Source organism: Apostichopus japonicus, chromosome 2, assembly GCF_037975245.1.
Source record: "Apostichopus japonicus isolate 1M-3 chromosome 2, ASM3797524v1, whole genome shotgun sequence".
Lineage (NCBI taxonomy): Eukaryota > Metazoa > Echinodermata > Holothuroidea > Aspidochirotida > Stichopodidae > Apostichopus > Apostichopus japonicus.
In genome coordinates this window covers 7,900,688-7,925,137 of record NC_092562.1, presented here as the reverse complement: position 1 = coordinate 7,925,137, position 24,450 = coordinate 7,900,688, and the positions used below count along the sequence as shown (strand labels likewise).

The window sequence follows — 24,450 nt, the reverse complement described above, 5'->3', positions numbered from 1 at the left end:
ATTTCTGAGCCTCATCATTATGCCTAATCAGATCTTCACAAATCAGTGTCGTAGACATTGAATTTAGCTAATTTCGTGACAACAGTAGCAGCCATTGACAGTTTACATAGTTACAATGGTGTCTCTCAAAATCATGTTGTTATCCTTATATTGTTAGTTAATGGTCTGCTCTGCTAACATTCTTTTGAACTTTGTTCAGTTTGGGTACAGGAAAGTCTAAATAGTCTTATCTCACTTCTGTCTTTTGTTACAGCAAAGTTCCTTTTCTGGCTTCGTGGCATTCTTTAGCTATTCCTGTTGATGTTATTTCTCCTGGTTGTCAACCTCTTCATGAAGTTGGAGCCTTGGTTCTTAGTCACAGTCATAATGGAATGCTCCTAGCAATTGGGATTAACCAGTTGGTTCCCAGAAAGAACAGGGTGATTTTCTTATCTGTGTTGTCTCACTCCATTGTAGTGGCTGATCTTCACAGTTGTGGATGTAAGGCTGCCAACCCAAACAAAGATGTAACAAGGTAATCAACATAGCTATGATTGTTTTGCTCAGCAAGTAATAGGACAAACTTTAGTAGGTTAAAAACCTTTCTTGCATGCATTGAAATGTTTTCTTCAAATTAAATTGTTTGATGTGAAGCTTATAGTGGTTCTCATACCATGTTATAGAGAATCCAATAAGTAGAAGCTGTCTCCTTCAATGTGTCATGAAGTACTCTTTTAGTGCTTGTCAGGTATAGCATCTACCCAACAGTATAAGTAGTGTCTTGTTGTTTTTCAGTTTGCTTGCAGTAGACATACCGAGTCATCTTAGAATCGGGTACCTGTGATATGCAGACAATTTTTCCATTGGCAACACATGTGAAACCCTGTTATGTCAATTTTAATTTTGACACTGATCCTGTATTACAGACAACAGCTAAAGCATTGTTAACCTTTGATGCTAAATTACTTAACAGAATTTGCATTTTGTTTTTGCAGGACATATTGGATCACAGACTGTTCTTGGAGCTACAATAGTTTGTTTTTGGCATGTATAATGAAGAAAGGATCTTTGTTTATTCTCTCAAGTGTGGGAGAATTATTAGAGATTCAGACTGATGGATGCTCAGTTGTTCATGGACCATCACTCTTCATACCATTACACCCATTAATATCTGTTGTGTATGTATCAAATCCCCTTCACATTTATGTAGTAATAAAACCACCAGATTCAATGTAAAATGGCATTCCAGAGTTTATTTAAAAAAAAAATTCTTTGTTGTGGTGAAGTATACCTTTGGATTTTTGGATTAAACATATTTTTGTTGAGATTTTGTTTTAAACTATATAATCTATGGTGAAACCATTTCACACTAGTCAGTACTACAACTCTAATGCATTTTTGTTGTTATTGCGGAGGTCAAATACCATATGAGGTCAACAGAGGTCAAATTATGAAATCCCTGTATACAAAATATGTTACAATATGAAAACTTGAATGAACTTCTTACTTTGTATGTAGATATATTCACAATTTTGTCAAAACTTTAAAATGTTGTGTGCAGTCTGCTATTAAATGTTTTCATTAAATTGTGACAAAGGAATCACTAAGCCTGTAGACTAAGGGTGTATTGAATTCTTCTGTAATAATTTCAGTGGTTCATGTATCTTTTGGCAGACTTTTTTGCTAGAGTTTATTCAGTTGGGCTCCTGTATTAAACATATAATCTACGGTAACACACAAACTTTTTTAACTTTATCATTCATGTATGTATTTTAAGACACTTTGGTACTACAGTTACAAGAACTAACATTGATTATTCTTGTATTTTACTCTTTAAGATCTTCAAAACAACTATCTGATGGACAACAAGCCCAAGTTGAGATTCAAAATGACCATCAGCAGTTCAGTGTGACCTTTCACCCTAAAGCACCTCTCCTGGTAACCTCTGATGGGTTTCTAGCAACTATCCTAGAGTTACCTTTCATGACAACTGCAGCGAGCCTGATTAGAGGTTATCTTTCGGAGGGCAAGGAGGCACTTTACCAGTTGACTAAACATAGCTTGCCAGACATGAAACCACTGCCAACTCTTGAGATGGAATCAAAGCAAGTAGTTCCTGCCAATGACAGTAAAGATGCAACTATATCAAAATTCCTCAGCACAGATAGCAGTGGGCCTAACCTTAACACAGGACAATATGCAGGCATATCAGATGGTAAAGTGATCTTTGGAACTCTGGAAAGTTCAGGGTTTTTGCAGAATGCATCAACAATTCAAAGAGTAGATGATTTCCACAGGCAATCTGAGAGGTGTTTTCTTCTTGCATGGTTACTTGGGGCCAGTCAGGCTGGTAATTGGGATTCTGAATTGAGCAATTTACAGGCCTTTACCTCTAAGTCTCTGGCCAAATTTTGCCTGGCATCTCGTGGCGTTCATGATGAAAGAGTGCCTGTTCACACTTTACAGAGATCTCTTGCCTGTGTGAACTGGGACATCATACACTCTAACATTCTTTGCAGAACTATAAACTTAGTCCATCAAGTTGTTAGGAACTTAATCTCCACAAAATCTGCTAGCACTGTTTCTAATCTGAGTCACATGTTTGCATTGTTACTTCATTGTGAAGACAAACTTGATGAGACATACAGTATGAGAGCTGTTGCTGGGGAGTCATTCCAGCTTGATCCTGATCAAAGTTGGCATAAGTCTGATGAGTTCACATGTCCACAGACATTCAGAAGCGTATCAGATGTACAACATAGTATGTGGGATAACAATGCTGACAGTACCATGAGGAATGTGAAGGGAGTAACAACTGGAAAACATGCCATTATCAGAGGGTGAGTAAATCCAATTAATTCAGGAACAAAATTTGTACTACAGTTAGCTCAAAGGGGACATGAAACATAACAGTTTACCTGATACAAAACTCATCATATTTCATATTTCAAGTATTAAAACTTGAGTTGATATGTGGACTTATGCTCTTAATGCAGTATCTCAAGGAGACATACTCAGAATATTGGTTCATTAACACAAGCAACTGTAGGTAGTGTCCACAGTCAAAAGTCCCAGAAGGTGAAAATCAAAATCACATAATAAAGCTTACCCTTACCACTCATCTAAGGTCATCAGTGGTTAAAATATAAAATTATAAGCATAATGCCAAGGATGTGAATGTAACTTGATATATCTATAGCCTGAATTTTGATGTCTGTTGAAGGAAACCTATTGCTGTAGTGAAAGTACCAGAGGTCATCAAAGGATTAGACAACATTCTTGAGAGAGCTACCGATGGCTCCTAAGAGCTTTAATTTTATGGTTTCTCAAGTAAGGCTTCATTATGGAATCAACATAGGTATGAAGACCATTTAAGGTATCAACAACCTAAAGTTCAACCTTTCCTAAATGTGCCAAACCTGAAATGGAGAAATTCTGTTGGACTTGCGACTACAGCATCACTTAGCAAATTCTGTTAACACAAACAGCAAGCTTACATTCAAGTATTGTAAAGCACTAGGGGTCACCAAACAGTGCAGTGGGGCATTGTAGTCTGTCTTTATGTACTGAGCAGCATTTAAGAACTTACTCATTTTGATTCCTTGCATCTGGCAAACCGAATCGTTGTGATGGTCTATGTGTGGTTGTGTGATGGAAGTGATGCCCTTTGTCTTGTACACCAGTTGATAACTCAAAAAGTATATGATGGATAACCTTCAACCCTACTGTGTGGACTCATCTAAGTAGCAAGTACAAGATTCCTAAACAAAAACTTGTTTAATAATATGATAACTTTCAAAAGTAAAACTTGTAGGATCTTCATATGTAATATAGAGATCCACCATGTAACACAAGTGTTACAAAGAACAGATTGGTTGTTGGCTAGGCAGATGAAAGTGTATACCAGTGGTGTGATAGGCATTTCATCCAAGCTCCTTTTGTCATATGTTCAGCTATGATATGACTGTGAACTCCTTCACCCTCTGATTATAGAATGATTCCAGCATGGAAGCTGCTGTATCAGAAAACAGTTACAATGTACATTGTTTGTAACAAACATGTCCAGAAACACAGCAGAGATGAAACTATCCTTTCTAGAATCAAGTCCTTCTTGATGAACATGATTGGAGTCATACAAAGAAAGCTCAGTTCAATTGGTTATCATGCATCTCTGCATCTACATCACTTTTGGACTGCTGAACAGAATGAGACCTACCTCAAAGGTAAATTTATCTGATAATATGGTTTCTTTTTAAATTGCTTTGTATGCCATACTCATCTAAATATGATGAATTTTCCTTTATTTCCATTACAGAAGTTTGGATTTTACAACTAATGTCAAACACTATGTAATACAAGAACTAAATAGCTGTTGTGTAATGACATATATGTTGCATTATATTATTAAGAAACAAAACTTTGAAATGGCTATATAATTAACAAACTTGATTTAATGTTATATATCTGTTAAGTAATGCACTATGAAGGATTTTCATGTCAGTGTAATTGTTAATACAGATATAGAAGTGTTTTATGTCTTTTGCTTCTGCTCTAGGATGTGAAAGGTTCTTGTTGGGTGACTTCAGAGGAGGTGTGGAGTGCTGTTGGGCAGCTTGTAACTCCAGTAAGCAGCAGGTACCAAGGCAGACAGATAACAAGTTTATTTTAGCCATACTTTACAGTAACTTGATGTCATATAACTTGAAAGGTGCTCTGCAAATGATCAACAATGCCATTCAAAGTGCCTCTGTTGATGCAAAGAAGCTGAAAGTGAAGAGATCATTCAAGCAGCTATTAGAGGTAAGATGTTACACTTTCAGAAAGGCACCACATAAATAGCATACTCTATGGTGTGAAACAAAACATTAACTGACAACTGGGGTAGAATATGTAGAATATTCATTTGTGAAAATAGAAGCAGCATTAACTGACAACAATAGCCAATGGTAATCATATTCTTGGTATATGTGTCCACAATATTGGGTACAAAACCACTATTGTTTCTCCTCTTAAGCACAATAACTCTAAAAGTATAACTTGGATAAACTTCATTCTTGGTATGTGGATCCACTATTTGTTGTCAGTTTACATTAGTTGTTCTCATAATAATTTGACAAGTAATTGATTAGCATGTGGGCATTGTGGTTACAATTGTTGTAAGCAGAACAGTGGCTGTCATTATGATTAATTTTGAAAAGTTAGCAGGATTTGCACTTACCAACTTTGTTTTTGAATGTGGATCTGTCCATTATCATTTTCTGTGAGAATAAGCCTTTTGCTTTTATGATGTGTCATTGCAGGAATAAGTATTAACAAGTGCATGCAAGGGCAGATTGAGACAACAAAGTAATATACAATCACTTTTATGTTGTTATTATCACTGCATGTAGCTTTTTATTATGACATCTTGACAGGATAAAACCAGTGTGAAGATTCCAATTTTTAGAGAAGATTGTCGAGGTGTGGTCATGTCAATGGCTCGATTCATGGCTCTCTATTTCACCAACAAACCCCTCATCATTTATCCACCAACCTCTGCCAAGCCCCTGCCAGTGTTGTTTTCTGAAAATGAAGGTATATCAAACTTTATCCACCTAATATCTGTTGTTGCACCATTAGGTATTTAAGATTTTATTAATTTTTTCTTTTTCTTGTGGAGGACCCCCACACTCCGCATAGGTGTTTGCTTCAGTGCCCCCAATGCAGACCCCCTTTTTTACATTCTTCATTTGCCCTTGGCCCTACCACAAAAGGTCAACACTCTACCTTAGTCAATCTGGTCCCCTGTACAAGGCACTGATACCTGCTAAGATGGAAATAACTGTGTGAGGATCTAACCAAACCTTCCCTGTTGAAACATTTCCGTTATTTGATTGTTCCCTAATGTCGCACATCTTTAATTTAAACATTAAGTCAAGATCATGTACTTTATGAGGTAAGTGAAATGGCACATTGGTGGTTTGATAATTATTTTGTAAGTCTGTCAGCACCTTACCAATAGATTTTTTTATTTCAGCTTTTAACTTCTTTTTCTTTATGATGTAATGTAATGTAATGGAAATAAAATCTTATATAGCGCACTATGCGCGATGCATCTGTGCGCTTTACAAACAATCTAGAATATACAATGACATAAAACAGTAAATACATAAAACAGTAAATTTACCACATAGATAAATACATATAAATACATAAAATACAGGGATATGAGATCGAAAAACTATTAAAAGCACTGGTGAAGGGTAAAGCGATAAAACAGATTGACTACAAAATCTACAATTTAAATGCTAAAAAGTGAAAATTCCAATTGAAGTTAGAACCTAAAAACCAACACGACATAACAACATAAAATCTAAAAAATCCTAGAAACCATCTTTGTAGTGCTTTTGAAAGAGATGCGTTTTCAGGTGAGACTTGAAGGAGGTGAAGTCCATGATCATACGAATTCCGGGAGGCAGCTTGTTCCAAAGATCAGGTACGGCGACCGAGAATGCTGTAGGGTCATAGTGCTTCTTGTTATTGGTGTTGCGAGGAACGAGAGTGAATGGCTTAGAGCGAAGGGCGCGTTTGGGTACCCGAGGTGATATAATGTACTGCTACTTTGTTTTGGCAAAGTTTGGTTCTTGGCTCACATAAGGCAATACAGATGGCAGGGAGAGGGAGGGAATGGACTTGTGTGAGTCTTACAACCACTTTCCAGGCTAATATTTTATCAGTTTTCAGGGGGTGAACTCAACTGTCTGGGAGGCCTTTGAGAGGGGTCTGGGGTCCAGACTTAACCTCTGTGGTACAGCTGACAAACTTTCTGTGGATGAGTAAAATGGTCATAGCAACTTAAAGGGGTCAAACCTCCTAGGTGACATGGGGTGAAATCACAAGTTCTTGGCATATATGTTGCATTGAGAACCTTATACTTTAAGAGTTAACAGATATTTTTTTCACAATGAAATGCATAGTGGTCATGGCCACTTGGTTCTAGTTGAACCTGGGACTTTGTGGTAGATTGCTTTGTGAATATGATTCTCTGACTTGATACTAGTCTTTTATTGTTGTGGGATACCTCTTTTCTCTGAGTACATATTTGCAATGCAGTCAAGGTTCCCAGTTCCAAAAGTGTTGGTACAGTAAATATAACAGGTATGAAACTTCTTAAATGCGCTAGTCAAATTAAAATGATGAATGGTTAGTGCTTACAAATTGCAGCATGATAAGACCACACTCTATATAAATGTATTAATAATATGCTGTATGTGGCACTAAACTGCTGTTGTTGTTGTTTTCACACCAGGTGATGTCCGCACCATTGTACTCCATAGACATTTGACAGCTAACAAGATACAAGAGCAAGGTCTATCAATATATTGGACTCCAGATCTGACTCTAAGCTTATTGTTGATTGGAGGGCTTTTCCCTGAGGCTATCTGGTTCTCAAAGGAAGTTGGTGATTGGAGGAGTGCCTTTACCCTCTCTGTCATCTATAGTATGAAGTATGATCATCTAACAGCAGATGGTAGTCACAGGTACATTCATCATACAACCTCTCCATGTGGCTTCAATAGGCTATTGCACAGATCACATATCCAGCTCCTGAGTGCAAGGGCTGAAACTGCAGGTGTCCATTAGCTTGATCAGACCATAGACATGTTCAGGAACTTAATAGCCTTATTGGACATGAATTCCTGAAAGTATGTGATATTAATATGTACCTGTAGCATTCATTTAGTAAGGTAGTTTGTGAATTGAGAACAGGTAATAAGATTGATAGGAAAGACATCACTGTTACTACGGATATGTTAAATTAGGATCATTCTTATTAATGTAGTCCAATCACTTACATCTTAGGATCTGGGTGTTATCTGCTTATCAGTATTGTTAATTATAGAGTCAAAAATGATAGAGAACCACTTGTGAGTCACAGCAAAGATAATACAAAAATACCTCAGAGTGCTTAATGCATATTATGACACTTGCAGTAGTTAGGATGTTATTGATGTGATTTATGAAGTATCATCCCACCTTAAATTGTGCTCCTTACACTATTCCAAACATTTACCTAACATATCTTGTGCAAAAGACGTCTGAAATCTTACAAAAATTAGCAAACAGAATGAACATTTTCGTCAGCAAAATAGCTAATAATCAATGCCTATAATAAGCAATGCCTATAAACATTCTCTCTATTTCATATGCATAAAGATCACGTCTAGTTGCCTCAGTACTGCACAATACGTGCGAAATTCCTGGATTTCTGACCGTCCCATATACTGTACCAGTGTGCAAAAAATATATATATAATAATTGATGCACTAGAGGCTTGATCAACGATGTCTATCAACGAAAAATTGAAACTACTCAACTGTATCCATTTTTTCATATGTGTAGTTCCTCAGAAATGTAATGATCTCAAAATATGTATTGTTCTGTGCCTACGCAATGTACAATTGAGCAGAATTTGACCACAAAATGTCTGCCTTGTCAAGTATCTTTCATACCCCTAAATTAACACATTCGATGATAAGCTAACTCAAGTGTAAGCCTAAGTATACATCCATTTACTTTGGATTCTGTTTGCTATGCTCTGCGCCTCTAAGCTCTGACAGGTCAGGTCCAAGAGAGTAGTGGTATTATACTGAAGAAATTTTGGTTATTTTTAGGGACTCAGATTTCCAAATGTCAATAAAATGTGCAAACCTGGGGGGAGGGTGATAAAAGCTTAAAAAAACACAATTTTGATCAGCATAAAACCTGAAATGGATTAAAACTCATCAAATATGGAACTCTGCTTGACTGCAAAAATTTTAGGTTGCCTGGTGTATCGTTGCTAGAAGTATTTGAAGGTGCGTCAATTACGAAGGTGCGTCAATTATGAAGCCTTTACTATATTTATGTACACAGTTCAGTGCATTATAGTCCTATACGAATGTTTAAAATGAGCTTACATGTTGCGTTGAAAATCTGTTTATTTAGCAACACTTACCGGCTTTCCAGTTAGAAATTAAACTCTTTAAAATGTTAAATGAAATTTTACAATATAAACAATGAAGCCATGACTAAAACCATCATTAGTTTACAAAAAATTCAAGCTGAAAGTTGGCAACGACTGGCGATGCTATAACCTATGTCAATCACGAATCGCATGTGACAAAAAATACACACTCACCGATTGGTCAATTTGACCAAACGTTAATTGACAGTTTGAGAACAGGTTGCCAAATTTTCGGAACATACCATGAATTGTATGGAAGGCCTAATGCCTTATGACTATATTGTAAGGTTGATTTTAAAATATTAATAAGAAAGGTGTGGTTTACCTTCACAATTGTTTGAGCCAATTGTTTAAGTTAATGTCTTCTAGTTGTTCTTTCAGACTGCTTTGGTCTTTTTGCTAGCATTGCTGTTTCTTTTATTTTTAAGTTTTTGATGGCATAATCTGTCTCAGACCAAATGCTTGTTTATGCTAAACATTATCACATGTTACTGTAGTTATTTGCCCTTCATACATAGGACAGATTCTGTAAAGGTTACAATTTTATACTTATGTCAATCTTTAGGCATTTCTTTCAAGTCTCCATGTAACTTCACTGAGAAACATATTCCAGTTGCTCTCTGAAGATGATCCTGCTAGGATTGAAACCCAGGCCCTCTAACTTTTACAAAATATTTTTCAACAGAAATCGGGAAGAACTGAGATTACCAGATTCACTGACTGCATCATCTTTAATGTGTGAAAGATTAGTTGCCCTGACACAGGTGCCTGACAATGGACTCTACACTGAACAAGAAGAAAGCAGTGGCTGTCAAACCTTCGGTAATCAACTGCATTTGATTACTGTATTAAAAGTTGAAAGTAATAAAGGGTGACGTGGGCAATTTTTAGTTTTGATATGTCATAGTAAATTGAATGCTAGTAATTTGTCTATAGCTTTTTCTGAATTTTTTGTTTATTCATATCTTAAGCATGCTACATATGTAGCAATGCTCATAAGGCTAAATCCATGATAATGTTCCGGCCTTTCAAGTAATGTTACTTTTAATCAATTGCATAATTAAACTTAACCAAACACAAAACTATGACATACCTAAATTAATATTGTGCTTACAGTCATGCTTTGAAGCCTAAGCTATAGTTAGCTTTAAGGAAGGACAGATGATCCCTTCAAGTACTTCAAGTTAATTTCTCTGTAAGTTTTATTGGACACCAGACAATCATATCACCCTGGCATGGTAATGAGAAAGATTGACCCCATGGCTTCAATTTTACATAATCATGGTGGTAAATTTTAAGGCAAATTCCACATGTTTTTAGACAATAATTAATTCGAGTATTCAAGAAGTCAATGATACATGCGAAACTGACATTAAATCTCTCTTGAATGACTTCTAGAAGTTCAATACTACTTTGTTTAAGCATATCCTGCATCCTTCAAGAAGTTGCTTATTTCATTTACTAAATTAGCAGGACCGTTTCTAATCCCTAGCAGGTCCACTTTACTTTGCCTTCTGTTAATTAACACATTCCCTCTCTTAAGCTACTCAGTTGCAATAACTCTTTTCACTTCTTAATAAAACATTGTTGATGCAGAATACTGATGGGGTTTCTCTTTCTCCAAAGGTTTTGTGGAAATATCAGATGAAGCAGAAGATAAGCTTAGGAAAGCATTGTTGTCCATATTCCTTGCTGGTACCCTGTCAGGAATAGAGCTGGTGCCCTGGTTGCTAGGGAGTATATTACAGCAGTGTTTGTTAACTGCTTACAGGCTGAGTTCTGTGGTTCATGAGAAGTACTACTTGCCAGCTCCTCCCTATTATTGTCCACAGCCTGACTACACACCAGTTGTAAGTATAGGAATGCCCTTGACTACACACCAGTTGTAAGTATAAGAATGCCCCTGACTACACACCAGTTGTAAGTATAAGAATGCCCCTGACTACACACCAGTTGTAAGTATAAGAATGCCCCTGACTACACACCAGTTGTAAGTATAAGAATGCCCCTGACTACACACCAGTTGTAAGTATAAGAATGCCCCTGACTACACACCAGTTGTAAGTATAAGAATGCCCCTGACTACACACCAGTTGTAAGTATAGGAATGCCCCTGACTACACACCAGTTGTAAGTATAAGAATGCCCCTGACTACACACCAGTTGTAAGTATAAGAATGCCCTTGACTGCACATCAGTTGAAAGTATAAGAATGCCCTGACTGCACACCAGTTGAAAGTATAAGAATGCCCCTGACTACACACCAGTTGAAAGTATAAGAATGCCCCTGACTACACACCAGTTGTAAGTATAAGAATACACCTGACTACACACCAGTTGAAAGTATAAGAATGCCCTTGACTGCACATCAGTTGTAAGTATAAGAATGCCCTTGACTGCACACCAGTTGTAAGTATAAGAATGCCCTTGACTGCACACCAGTTGTAAGTATAAGAATGCCCCTGACTACACACCAGTTGTAAGTATAAGAATGCCCTTGACTACACACCAGTTGAAAGTATAAGAATGTCCCTGACTACACACCAGTTGTAAGTATAAGAATGCCCCTGACTACACACCAGTTGTAAGTATAAGAATGCCCCTGACTACACACCAGTTGTAAGTATAAGAATGCCCCTGACTACACACCAGTTGTAAGTATAAGAATGCCCCTGACTACACACCAGTTGTAAGTATAGGAATGCCCCTGACTACACACCAGTTGTAAGTATAAGAATGCCCCTGACTACACACCAGTTGTAAGGATCAGAAAGCCCCTGACTACACACCAGTTGAAAGTATAGGAATGCCCTTGACTACACACCAGTTGTAAGTATAAGAATGCCCCTGACTACACACCAGTTGTAAGTATAGGAATGCCCCTGACTACACACCAGTTGTAAGTATAAGAATGCCCTTGACTGCACACCAGTTGTAAGTATAAGAATGCCCTTGACTGCACATCAGTTGAAAGTATAAGAATGCCCTGACTACACACCAGTTGAAAGTATAAGAATGCCCCTGACTACACACCAGTTGAAAGTATAAGAATGCCCCTGACTACACACCAGTTGTAAGTATAAGAATACACCTGACTACACACCAGTTGAAAGTATAAGAATGCCCTTGACTGCACATCAGTTGTAAGTATAAGAATGCCCTTGACTGCACACCAGTTGTAAGTATAAGAATGCCCTTGACTGCACACCAGTTGTAAGTATAAGAATGCCCCTGACTACACACCAGTTGTAAGTATAAGAATGCCCTTGACTACACACCAGTTGAAAGTATAAGAATGTCCCTGACTACACACCAGTTGTAAGTATAAGAATGCCCCTGACTACACACCAGTTGTAAGTATAAGAATGCCCCTGACTACACACCAGTTGAAAGTATAAGAATGCCCCTGACTACACACCAGTTGTTAGTGAAGAATACACCTGACTACACACCAGTTGTAAGTATAAGAATGCACCTGACTACACACCAGATGTACATATAAGAATGCCCCTGACTACACACCAGTTGTAAGTAGAAGAATGCACTTTACTGTAAGTATAAGAAGTTTACTACATACCAGTGGTAATTATAAAAGTGCATTAGAGTATATTAATCCCTATATATACATTACACAAATGTGTAAACTAGGACATGTCCAGCATGACATTGCATTTGATTGTTGACATAAATGTATGCATCTGAACGGACATAAAGATTGATCTCACTTTAAGTTAACTTGACATGGTCAGGGATAGTGTTTGTTTTGTTTGTCACACTAAGTTGACAAGCCTTGTCTTGCTCCACTTGTGTAAGAAGCCCAGGCCTATACACACAGTCTTAAGTCTCTCAATCAAATGATAATTTACTAAACATAGGAACAACATCCTTGTTCCCCAATTCTCTTTCTTTGTAAAATAATTTGTGCAACCAACTTAATGCCAGGAGTAATAAAACAATAAGTCTAACTTTTGCTACAGAGCTGTGACAATCACCTTGGCCCACAGACATATGTTTCTTGCAAAAAACTAGGCAAGGGTCCGAGATTAATTTTACACAATCAGGCATACATACACCATATGTTCTATCATTATCTGTGGCAATTCCAGTTATCTTCATCCATAAGAATGAAACTGTCTACAAACATGTGACTATTACATACTCAGACCTTCAAACAACATGCCACAGTCCCCCCCCCCCTCCACACTAAAGTGCAATCAAAAGTTGGTCTCAAATCGATACCAAGTCGGTCTCAAAGTTGGATCGTAATTTATTGTGCCCTTACTGCTGTGAAAATAAGAGTAATAAAACAAAAATAAAGGAAAGTCTCAAAATTATGATGGTCCGGGAGTTATAAAGCTGGAATTGACATCTTAGACAAAGATGTGGTACAATAGGAACAAGTATTGCTAGTGAGGAACAGTGGTTGCAACTGGCCTAAAAACTGAAAACAGCAGGCTGATTTGAATTTAGCTTATGAGGATGGTGTTGATGTTGATAACTTGAGACGTATGTTTTCTGTTGATATGGTAGCAAAAATGAAAGGTTGATTAGAAATCTTGAAGCCAATTTCCTTGTAGGACTTGTCTTTATCTTTAAGATATTCATGACTTCTAGAAGAGGCAAACATGTCCTGTCTCTCTTACTTTAGGAGGAAGATCCAGTTGAAGTCATCCAAGAGACTACTTCTCGCAGAAAGATAACTCTGTTGGTGAAGCAGTTTTTGATAGTCTTAGAAGCTTCCAATTGTAGCAGAGTCAGTGCCCGCTGGTATGTGGAACAGCTGGACAATGTTCAGACATGGGCATACGCCAAGAAGGTATGAAAAGGCCATGATGATGCATGTAACACTTAACAGAACACTATCAATCAGACAGAATTTATTCAATATGGTGTGACACCATCAATTTTTATCCTCAAATTAAAAATCGAAAAGTTTGACTAAAGTTTGGAACCCAATCCAAATTGAACAAGTCCTGTTACTAAAAGACTGAAACACACATTGCAAGGTATCTTTGATGTGTCAATGCTGGACTGATATGTCTAAAGTCGTGATTGATTTGCTTGATCCCACAGAGATCAGAGAGTCAAGATTTACCCAGTGCCCTACATCAGCATGTGAATTTTGTTCTTGATATAATGGATGGTACCGAAGCTCCTGACGACATTCAACCAGGAACAAAGTTCATTCTCAAGTGTTTTCGTGACCTTTGCTCTTTGCTTTGGATGCTGCACCTTAGAGACAAACTCTCTGAAGCTTTGAGGAGAGGAAAAATTGCCAGATATATGTTGCAGATCTGCAAGGTGAGTGAGCCAAGTTGATGATCATGTATTGTTCTTAATGTTGTGAACTTTTTGGTAGGCAAGCATCAAGTTGGCCTGCGTGTGTATTTGTGTTTGTGTGTCTTAGTGTGTGCGTGATTGCTTAGAAAAGGGTGTCTTAAACTCGTCCTAAACCTAAACCCTAATGAGGATGGACTTCAATCTTGGTGGGTTTATGCCTAGGCATGTGCACCGTGTAGTAGTTCCACCCTGACTTAGGATGTCATGGGTCAGAGGTTATAGGTTAAATAACCAAAAACAGCATTTTGTCCACGACATGCATGACAAAATGGACGAAGCCCTCAAACTTATGTGGGATATCAGACTCTACAAGTTAATGTAAAATGCGAAAAGTCATATGATCAAAAGAAGTCAATGGTAAAAAAAAAAACAAGTGTTGCATGAACTCCTACACCAAAAGCCAATGGACTTCACACTTGGTGGGTATATGCATGGCCATGAAATGTGACTTATGACATCATATGGTCATATATTAGAGTTCAAAGGTGAATTGACCAAAACGAACATTGTTGTCAATAATGTGCATACAAAATGGCCAAAAGCCTCAAAAGTTATGTGGGATAACAGATTCAAAGTTAAAAGTGCATTAACTAAGTTAAATGCCAAAAGTCATGTGATAACAGGAAGACAAAGGTGAAATTTGTGTTAACTTTTAAACCATTAAGCAGATAGACTTTAGACTAGGTGGGCATCTGCCTGACATGGAATATAATGCCTCTGAGACCTATGACATCATAGGATGATCAAAACACAGCATATTGAACATTATGCACATACCAAACTGGTCAAAATTCTCAAAACCATGTTGGAGATTAGAGCGAAAGTTTGCAGCGCTCTAACTATTATTCTACAAACCTCTCCTATTTGTTATATTCATTCCTGGCTCAAATTGGCTGATATGGCATCATGTGACAACCTTAGACTTCATTAGCATGCACAGAGGGTATCTAGATGGTCTGTTATTACTTACTAGCAGGTGTAAGTGTCACTTTTATGGACACTGACAAGCCCATCACATACTGTACTGTTCCAATGATCTTCTATTGACAAAATATTACAATGGGTATCCATGCTTTGAAATTGTATTTAATTTGAGACAATTTAGGTCTAGGGTAGGTCTAAAGGTTTTAACACTGAAACTTTTCAGTTGTATTATGGCTGCCATTTTATTGGTGAGGTACAGCGGAATCTGTTATTCATTCAAATTTAGCCAATAAGGTCAATCCCAATTGAAAAGTAGGAGGGGGACATAAATGACTGCACATCACTGAATTAAGGTCAAATTTACGGGGGAAAAACAGTGTTTCGGTCATTTTGCACATACCAAATCACAAAATGGTTCACACCCTCAAAACTGTGTACATAGGATATCATATGTGGAAAGTCAACAGTGCATGAATTACTATAAATGCTATGTTAGGCACGGCACGTAGGTGGTCAATAGAGATCAGAGAAAAGTGTCATATCCATGTAGGAAGTAATGACTGTCAATGTTTAGAGTGTATTAGTTAATGTAAATGTGATGCCATCATACAACCAAAGTGTTGGATGAGATCTGCAAATCTATGAATTGCCTTGTTTTGTTGCTTTGCAGACTGAGGACATGAGAAGGGTGAAGGAACAGTTGAAGAGTAAGCAGGAAGACATTTTACTATGGGCCAAGTTGTTTCTTCCATTTGCCAATGTCTTTGGTCAGTCAGAAGACATCAAAGACATCATATTAACAACTGTTTTGGAACTTGACCTTTGCAAAGAGCATGTAGCTAATTTGGCTTATTCTTTCTACGATGAGGAAGCATTTCCACCAGGATTAACAGAAAAGTTTCAGAGACTCAAAAAGAGACTAAGTCAGAAGAAAGTGTATCAGGAGAGAAAGCCCAAGAAGCAGACAGATGAATCAATGAAGAGTATTTCTCTCTTGGTGTACTTCAAACTACAGTGCAAGATGCGTAGACTTGCCTTAAGAAGCATTTCCAAAGCATTCGGACATGTAGAAGAAACCATCTTTGCTTCTACTCAGGGATTATCTGTGCAATATTCATATGATCCAGGCAATACTGAGACTCCAATTGTAGGCAGCAGAGAATTAGAATATTCACCTCAGTTTTTAAACTTTCTAGAAACATTTTTCTTGGTCACTTTTGGTAGTCTTCCGAATGAAAAACAACAAAATTTCAGCATTCCTTTACCTCTTATCAATGAATTCTATCATGATATTTGTAATAAAGAACTTGGTTTGAAGTTGCGCAAAGTGCCAAAGAGAAATGAGTGTGATGTTGAAATCAGCACAGAGGACCTGTTAAAGTGGCTGCAGAATGCTCAGTCTGTCCCTCAGTCATCAGGGACACAGTCTCATGATACTCAAGTGGATGAGGGTTTGTTTCAGAAAAACTTTGAAACGTTTTCAAGTGATGACGTGATTGAGATGTACAAATGGCAGAAAGAGGATGATGTTATAGTCTATAGTAAAGAAGAAGTAGAAGTCATGGATGGAACATTCCTTGATCTTGCTGTTAACAAGGGCTTTTCTAAAAGTAACATTTTGTGGGGCTCTGTGTATACAAGGCTTCAGAAACTCCTTAACTGGCTTAAAGTGTGGCCAGAACAAGAACATAATAGTCTACTTATTGACGAAGCTGAGGAATTATCAGGAATTACCCTTAAACTTCATCCTCCCAGTTTGCTGGTTGTCCTGGGATTATGGTTACTTCGTCACCACTTACAGGAGACTTATAAAGGAAGAGTGTGGAAAGATGTAGGTCAAGTACCAACTCATGAAATATCAAGAAGAATTCTTCCAGAAGTAAAATCACAAGTAGCAGTTTCCAGTGATGACCTCAAGAAATCAAAAGAAACACACGACCTTACTCGCAAGCAACAAATAAGAGAGAACCTTTTGTCTGTGTCTCCTGTTGAAAATGAGAGTTTTCCTGGAGGAAAGAAGCCACAAATGAAGAGAGATGTTAAAACAGCCACGAGTAAGTCAGGGCGGAGAGTCTTGCCATCTGAGCCAGACAAAGGCAGCAGTGTAATATTGAGAGAGCATCCAAAGCATCCTGTAGAGCTGGTGGAGGATGACAATGATGACAGAGATACTAGGAAGAATAGACTCAAGACCCCTGCCACAGTTGAAGGAAAAGGAGTGAATTCTGAGCCTGTTCCTAAGACTAAGCTTGGAGGTATCATGAGGGCTGATGTTCATGTTTATATGGATGACTCCAGTAGCGATACAGATGTCAGTGAAGAAGAGATGTTTGAACAAGATGAAGATGTTTCATTGGCTCTTCCTGAATTGTCATCTCACCTTGTAAGGTACTTCACATACTTTACTTCATCAATTCAGGACAATTATTGAGCTTCACTGAGCTCATCACTTGATTGAACTTCAAGTCTCCTCTGGCATTCAACACATGTTCGTAGTTCTTTTCAAAACATTGTTATCCACCATAGGAAACAAATGAATTGGAGCTACTAATGTACATAGTCATGTATTTGATGGTATTGTGTTTGCATCTGAAACATTGTTGCAGAGTGATTAAAAGCAATGAGGTTTCTGACATTTGTTGGAAGTAATTAATAAATTCAGTAATTAGACAAAGAAATCTAGGTATATCTTTCACACTAATGAGATGACAGGGTAAAAAACTGCTCTTTGTCTGGTACAATCTTATTTGATAATTTATGATAGCTATCTGATGTGTTAAACTGTTATTTATACTTCAACCTTTGTATTCACAGAAAGAGCAGCTTTGGGAGATATGACAAAACCAGAATCCCTTCTGTGGCAGAGGACATTATGGGCATCCATACTAGCAGCTCCAGTTTCTCTGCTGGGCTCTTACACGTAAGTCAGATTGATGGGATTGTATATATCTGTTTAATAAATGTATTGCTCTGTAGAACTATCAGTCCAGCATCGAAACCAGGTGGTTCAAGACTGAGACCTGTCTAAACCACAAATTACATTAAATTTTGATATACTGTAACATGTAGCAAGGAGCCTGTTAGCTCTTTGGTTATTAGAAGTAAAGGGTCATTGTTGGTCAAATCTGAAAACCATACAAAATATTTCAGGACTGAAATCTTGAATGGACTTCATTTTTATAAACTTGAATTGAAATTTAATTTATTGAGTAATGTAGTATGCAAATCACAAAAGGTTTTTTTTATATCCTATCCAGATATGACAAAACGCTTACGTAATTAGAAAGTTGGAAATTAGATCGAAGTCGGTGAATTAGCAGAGCTAAGCACCAATCTTTTATATTTTCTTCTTGCAAAGGCATATTATGACAAGCTTCCATATACTGACAAGCTTCCACAGTTTGCAAGAAGACAATTGGGTTATGTTACCAACACAGACAACAGAATTGTTTTCATTCATTGTGGATGAAACATGATATATGGTACAAGTCACTTTTGCAAAATTCAATTAAACTGGGATATGTAAAAGATGTTAATATTGACACTATTAGAACCATAATGCAAGTTGTACATTTTGGTTACATTGTGCAACTAATTTATTCTTTTTTTTATTTAGGGAGACTCCAACACCGATGATATCACAGAAAAAGAGCCAACCTTCTTGAGAAACAGTTCTATCCAACAGCAGAATGAACAGTCAGAGATCTTCCAGATCACTCAACCAGGACTGAGACCAACCGAGGAGACAAAGCAAGTTGCATTCCTGAGTCATCAAGAGTCCCAGACAGTCCCTATCGGGATCAGGACTTTAGTGGAGAGACAAGACACAGTAGTTAAAACTCACCAAGAGTCCCAGACAAGTCCTATAGGGATTAAGACACTTGATGCCCATCATCAGGAATCATACTCAGGCCTAGACAAGAGACATGAAGGAACGACAGAGTTGAATAGAGCAGATAAGAGAACAGGGGAACACACAGATGGTATTCAATCAGCTGTGACAGAAGAAACACAAGTGACACCAAACATGATTGCAGGTCAGAAAGACTACTCAAGATCTAAGGGCTTCCTAAATAAGTATGTGGAGGGTAAGCAGTCATTATCAGTTGATGCACTTGGTCTTCCATTCCCAATCCTTACGTTGCCCAAAGAAGAAGAAGTTCATTTGATTGACAAACAATATAGGGAGCTACCAATGCAGGAATCTAGGTTTAAGCCCATTGGGACATTTCCTTTATTAACTCTTGATAGAGATGTGTCTCCAGTCATCCAAGCAAAGAGAAACAAAACCCAAAGAGTTTGTCTTCCATTAGTTCAACAAACATCAGTGGATGAGGTCAAACAGGCAAAGATACATACTACAGAGGTCCATCAACCTCTGTCACTAAGAGGAAGAGCTATACCATATGATATGCCCTTACTCAAATTGGAAAGACAGGAACCACCCCAGCTTGTAGCTTTCCCAAAGAGAAATAGTTTGCAGGGACAGAAGATTCCACATGAAGGTGTAAGAGGCTGGCAGCAGGAGCAGGCTGGTCCTAACAGAGAGATGCTGGAGGATGAAGAGGAACTTAGTGGGTAAGTCGCTGATGTTTGTCACACACATGTACTAAGCTACATTCTACCTTAGAGGTTAGTGATCTCATACAATATGATCAATGATATTGACAACTGCAAATAGAGAATGAAAACAAACTCATACACACATTCTAATATACATAACTTCTGTGAAGATGTATTGTTTACATACAACGCATTTTTGAACTTCAGTTGCATTCATTAATTTATTTTCAGCTGCTAGCAAATGTCTACATAACTATGTTCTCATAGACTAAGTGAGGAATGTACAAACATTTCATGCCTTGTTTATCTTTAGCTTAACTCTCATTTGTTGCATGGACAGGGAGGATACAAAAGTGCAACTCATTAACTGCTTTTCTCAAATTTTTTTCCAGACTTTTCTGGATAGAACTATATACACATGTAATTTACACACTGGCTAGAACAGAGAAGGAACATATCAGATTATTCAACTACACACTAACACATGTTCTATTGATGAAAAGTTTAATATTGAACACATCTGGCATGGCAATGGTATTTTGTTTTGTAACTGCTTGAAATAGACTGATTGACTTAAATAATCAATTTTAAATAATATGCTGTAATTTAGTGAATTCCACTGACATTTGATTATTTAAGTCTAAAGTTTGTTTTCCCTTTCTTATTCATACTTTTATAAAATTTTCTTGCCAAATGTAAATGTATATAACTGGCATAAACTTGGGATAAATGCATCTTTCATTCCTTTTGAAATCCCTTTTAAAATGTGCAAGTCTTTCTTTGAGCTTGCCCAGTTACTCAGTCAGTAGTTAAAGCTAAAACTAAAGTGTTTCTTCAGTGCACAATGAGCATACATTATATCCTTTATCTTTGTAGACCTGAAAAGGAGACATCAGATCTGTCACTCAACTGTGCGCCGTAAGTGTCTTTCTGCTGTGTTACATCTACTGTAAGGCCAATACTGCTGTCCTTACAATAATCATTGTGGTGGTGGTGTGATAGTGGTGATAATGATGGTTGATGATGTGATGGTTGATGATGGTGGTGATGGTAATGATGATGGTGGTGTGATGGTGCTAGTGTTGATGGTAGTTAATGATGGTGATTGGTGATGATGATAATGATGGTAGTGGTGATGGGTGATGGTGGTGCTGATGATAGTGGTGGTGATGATGATGGGTGATGATGATGGTGGTGGTGGTGCTGATGGTGATGGTGATGGTAATGATGATGATGATGGACAGTTATACTCATAGCTGTATGACATTGAAAAAATTAAAAAAAGGAATGCATCAATTTCTGGGTAGTTTTTGGTTTTGATGATAATTGTAACCTTTGCATTCGTGATGCGTGTGTGAGTGTGTGTGAGAGCATTTGTGACGCCCAGCTTGTTAACACGATATATCAAGAAGGGAAGGTCAGACCAACTTCATAGTTAGTGTGTAGAAGTATCACATTAAGTACAAGAATTCTATTGTTTTTGGTGGGAGGGGTAAGGTTGTTTGTCGTCACCAGTGGTCAAATTGTAAAAACCTTGTAAACATGATATCTCAAGAAGGAAAGCTTGGGCAGACCTCACATTTAGTGTGTAGAAGTACCACAGTGAGCTAATGAAGCATATTGTTTTTGATGGAGGTGGATATCTCAAGAACAGAAACTTGAATGAGCATATTAAGTGTGTGGATTACTCCATATTGAGTGGATGAATCCTTGTTTTTATTAGTGGTCAAAGTCTGGAACCTTTCAAATGTAATATCAAAAGAAGGGTATCTTGGATGTATCTCATGCTGTATATGGATGCTCTATGATGAGTAGATGAACCCATTATCAGGTCAGCAGAGGTCAAATCCTGCAAACTGAGTACCCAAGTAGCATTGTTTATAGTGGAGTTCAGTACTCATTTCATGTCATATAAACAGAGAAGAGTGGGAATCCAGAAGAGAATCTTCAGATTTTAGATTCCTAAAATATACAACTAATTATGTCATCTAAATCTCTGTGCATTTTTGGTTGAAAGCCATCTGTGCCCCAAAATAATTCCCCACCCAATTTATATTTTTTGAGCCGCTTTGTCTGGGCCACATATTTTTGGGACCATTAACATGTACAATTTTATTGGTCCCAATTTCTTTGAGAGGGACCAAAATTTTAAAATTGCAATTAACTCCACAACCTGAAATCAGATTATATCCAAACTTGAATACAGTTGTTGGTTTATAATAGCTGGTATATATATTATGATATGAGATGATGACATACAACACTTTAATATTCAACTAAGCAAGGAAATTTGACTCTTGGTTCTTTTGAATTATATTTTCCCTTTTTTGTCTTGTCCGTCTATTCACAGCCTCCATCAGTCTCGGAGAGCCACCGGAGAACCAGAACAGACAAATCAGGCCTCGCAACGGCAGATGGATCCACAGACCCTTGACTCGACAGCAAATGAGGTATATTGCTAGCATAAAAGTTTCCTTTACATGTCTGATATTGATGGTGGAGACTGGTTGAGAAGTATGTACCAACCTTAGGCTCCTGAATTCTAAGCTACAGTCTTCTGAATTCTAAGTTATAGTCTGCTGAATTCTAAGTAACAGGCTGCTGAATTCTAAGTGACAGTCTGCTGGATTCTAAGTGACAGTCTGCTGGATTCTAAGTTACAGGCTGCTGAATTCTAAGTTATAGTATGCCTCTTTAATAGTAATGTTGGAAACAAGTCTGCCTTAGTCGTGTACTACTACTGTTGGAGACAGTCTACATCAGCTGAACTCTAAGTTACAGTCCATAATTCTCAGGTTAATCTCTATTCTCTATTGTCAAAGATGTTGATGAAGAGTGAGGAATGCCCAGGTGTGTTTTGAGAGTCTTGGCAATGTCTTATGTAATGTTCAATATGGCTTCATTGTTTGAGTTTGCAGCATTCCATTATGTATTTTCAGAAGGTCTTGGTGAAGAGTTAGTATGGCTAACCATGAACCTTCCTGTAATATTCACCCCATGATAGTGTACAGTGAAGGAAACTTAATAGGAGTAAACCAAAATACTTCTTCATTTGGTTACCTTGTAGTAATCTATTATTTGGGGTGCAGGGATGGAATCACTTATCTAGCAGTCTGTTTTTAAAGCTGCCTGCAAAAAAACTATGCACATATTTTCACCTATGAACTAATATGTTTAAATTCCATCATTGTTTTGATTTCATCATATTCTCATATGAATTTAAAAGACTTCATTGATAGTTCTTGTTTAGGCTTAAATTAATTTTCCATGTCTAATAACCTGTTGTAATGGTTCAAGTTGGATATCATAGATAATATATTTGGAGCAAAGGAATTCTCAATTTGCTGGACTGTAAGCACATTTTACCACTATTTTCATTAGTTTGAAGAAAGCTCAGCATCAGAGAAGGACCAACCTGCAGATCTGACTCCAGAGGTGAACCCACTGACAGGTGAGTCTGAGCAGTTCAAACTTCCAAACAGAGTATTCAAATCATTACTACATATGGTATAGCATGTTAAGAGCTGAGTCTGAGCAGTTCAAACTTCCAAACAGAGTATTCAAATCATTACTACATATGGTTTAGCATGTTAAGAGCTGAGTCTGAGCAGTACAAACTTACAGAGTATTCAAATCATTACTACATATGGTTTAGCATGTTAAGAGCTGAGTCTGAGCAGTACAAACTTACAGAGTATTCAAATCATTACTACATATGGTATAGCATGTTAAGAGCTGAGTCTGAGCAGTACAAACTTACAGAGTATTCAAATCATTACTACATATGGTATAGCATGTTAAGAGCTGAGTCTGAGCAGTACAAACTTACAGAGTATTCAAATCATTACTACATATGGTATAGAATGTTAAGAGCTGAGTCTGAGCAGTACAAACTTACAAACAGAGTATTCAAATCATTACTACATATGGAATAGCATGTTAAGAGCTGAGTCTGAGCAGTACAAACTTCCAAACAGAGTATTCAAATCATTACTACATATGGTATAGCATGTTAAGAGCTGAGTCTGAGCAGTACAAACTTACAAACAGAGTATTCAAATCATTACTACATATGGTATAGCATGTTAAGAGCTGAGTCTGAGCAGTACAAACTTCCAAACAGAGTACATTCAAATCATTACTACATATGGTATAGCATGTTAAGAGCTGAGTCTGAGCAGTACAAACTTACAGCGTATTCAAATCATTACTACATATGGTATAGCATGTTAAGAGCTGAGTCTGAGCAGTACAAACTTCCAAACAGAGTATTCAAATCATTACTACATATGGTATAGCATGTTAAGAGCTGAGTCTGAGCAGTACAAACTTACAAACAGAGTACATTCAAATCATTACTACATATGGTATAGCATGTTAAGAGCTGAGTCTGAGCAGTACAAACTTACAGCGTATTCAAATCATTACTACATATGGTATAGCATGTTAAGAGCTGAGTCTGAGCAGTACAAACTTACAGCGTATTCAAATCATTACTACATATGGTATAGCATGTTAAGAGCTGAGTCTGAGCAGTACAAACTTACAGCGTATTCAAATCATTACTACATATGGTATAGCATGTTAAGAGCTGAGTCTGAGCAGTACAAACTTACAGAGTATTCAAATCATTACTACATATGGTATAGCATGTTAAG

At 37.3% G+C, this 24,450-nt stretch overlaps 1 protein-coding gene across 5 annotated transcripts in view; it reads left to right on the top strand.

The window, feature by feature from the left end:
* Positions 1-24,450, top strand: part of LOC139976620 (uncharacterized) — a 59,129-nt gene that overhangs the window by 20,879 nt on the left and 13,800 nt on the right. For all 5 annotated transcript variants that reach the window (XM_071985368.1, XM_071985369.1, XM_071985370.1 and 2 more), the window contains exons 7-23: positions 254-514; positions 975-1,157; positions 1,818-2,819; positions 3,973-4,202; positions 4,535-4,779; positions 5,394-5,553; positions 7,268-7,499; positions 9,651-9,787; positions 10,592-10,815; positions 13,614-13,781; positions 14,039-14,266; positions 15,900-17,617; positions 18,044-18,149; positions 18,846-19,807; positions 20,669-20,710; positions 22,143-22,242; positions 23,174-23,243. In XM_071985368.1, the coding sequence (XP_071841469.1) occupies positions 254-514; positions 975-1,157; positions 1,818-2,819; positions 3,973-4,202; positions 4,535-4,779; positions 5,394-5,553; positions 7,268-7,499; positions 9,651-9,787; positions 10,592-10,815; positions 13,614-13,781; positions 14,039-14,266; positions 15,900-17,617; positions 18,044-18,149; positions 18,846-19,807; positions 20,669-20,710; positions 22,143-22,242; positions 23,174-23,243 (6,068 nt within the window). The remainder of the gene's footprint in view (positions 1-253; positions 515-974; positions 1,158-1,817; positions 2,820-3,972; positions 4,203-4,534; positions 4,780-5,393; positions 5,554-7,267; positions 7,500-9,650; positions 9,788-10,591; positions 10,816-13,613; positions 13,782-14,038; positions 14,267-15,899; positions 17,618-18,043; positions 18,150-18,845; positions 19,808-20,668; positions 20,711-22,142; positions 22,243-23,173; positions 23,244-24,450) is intronic.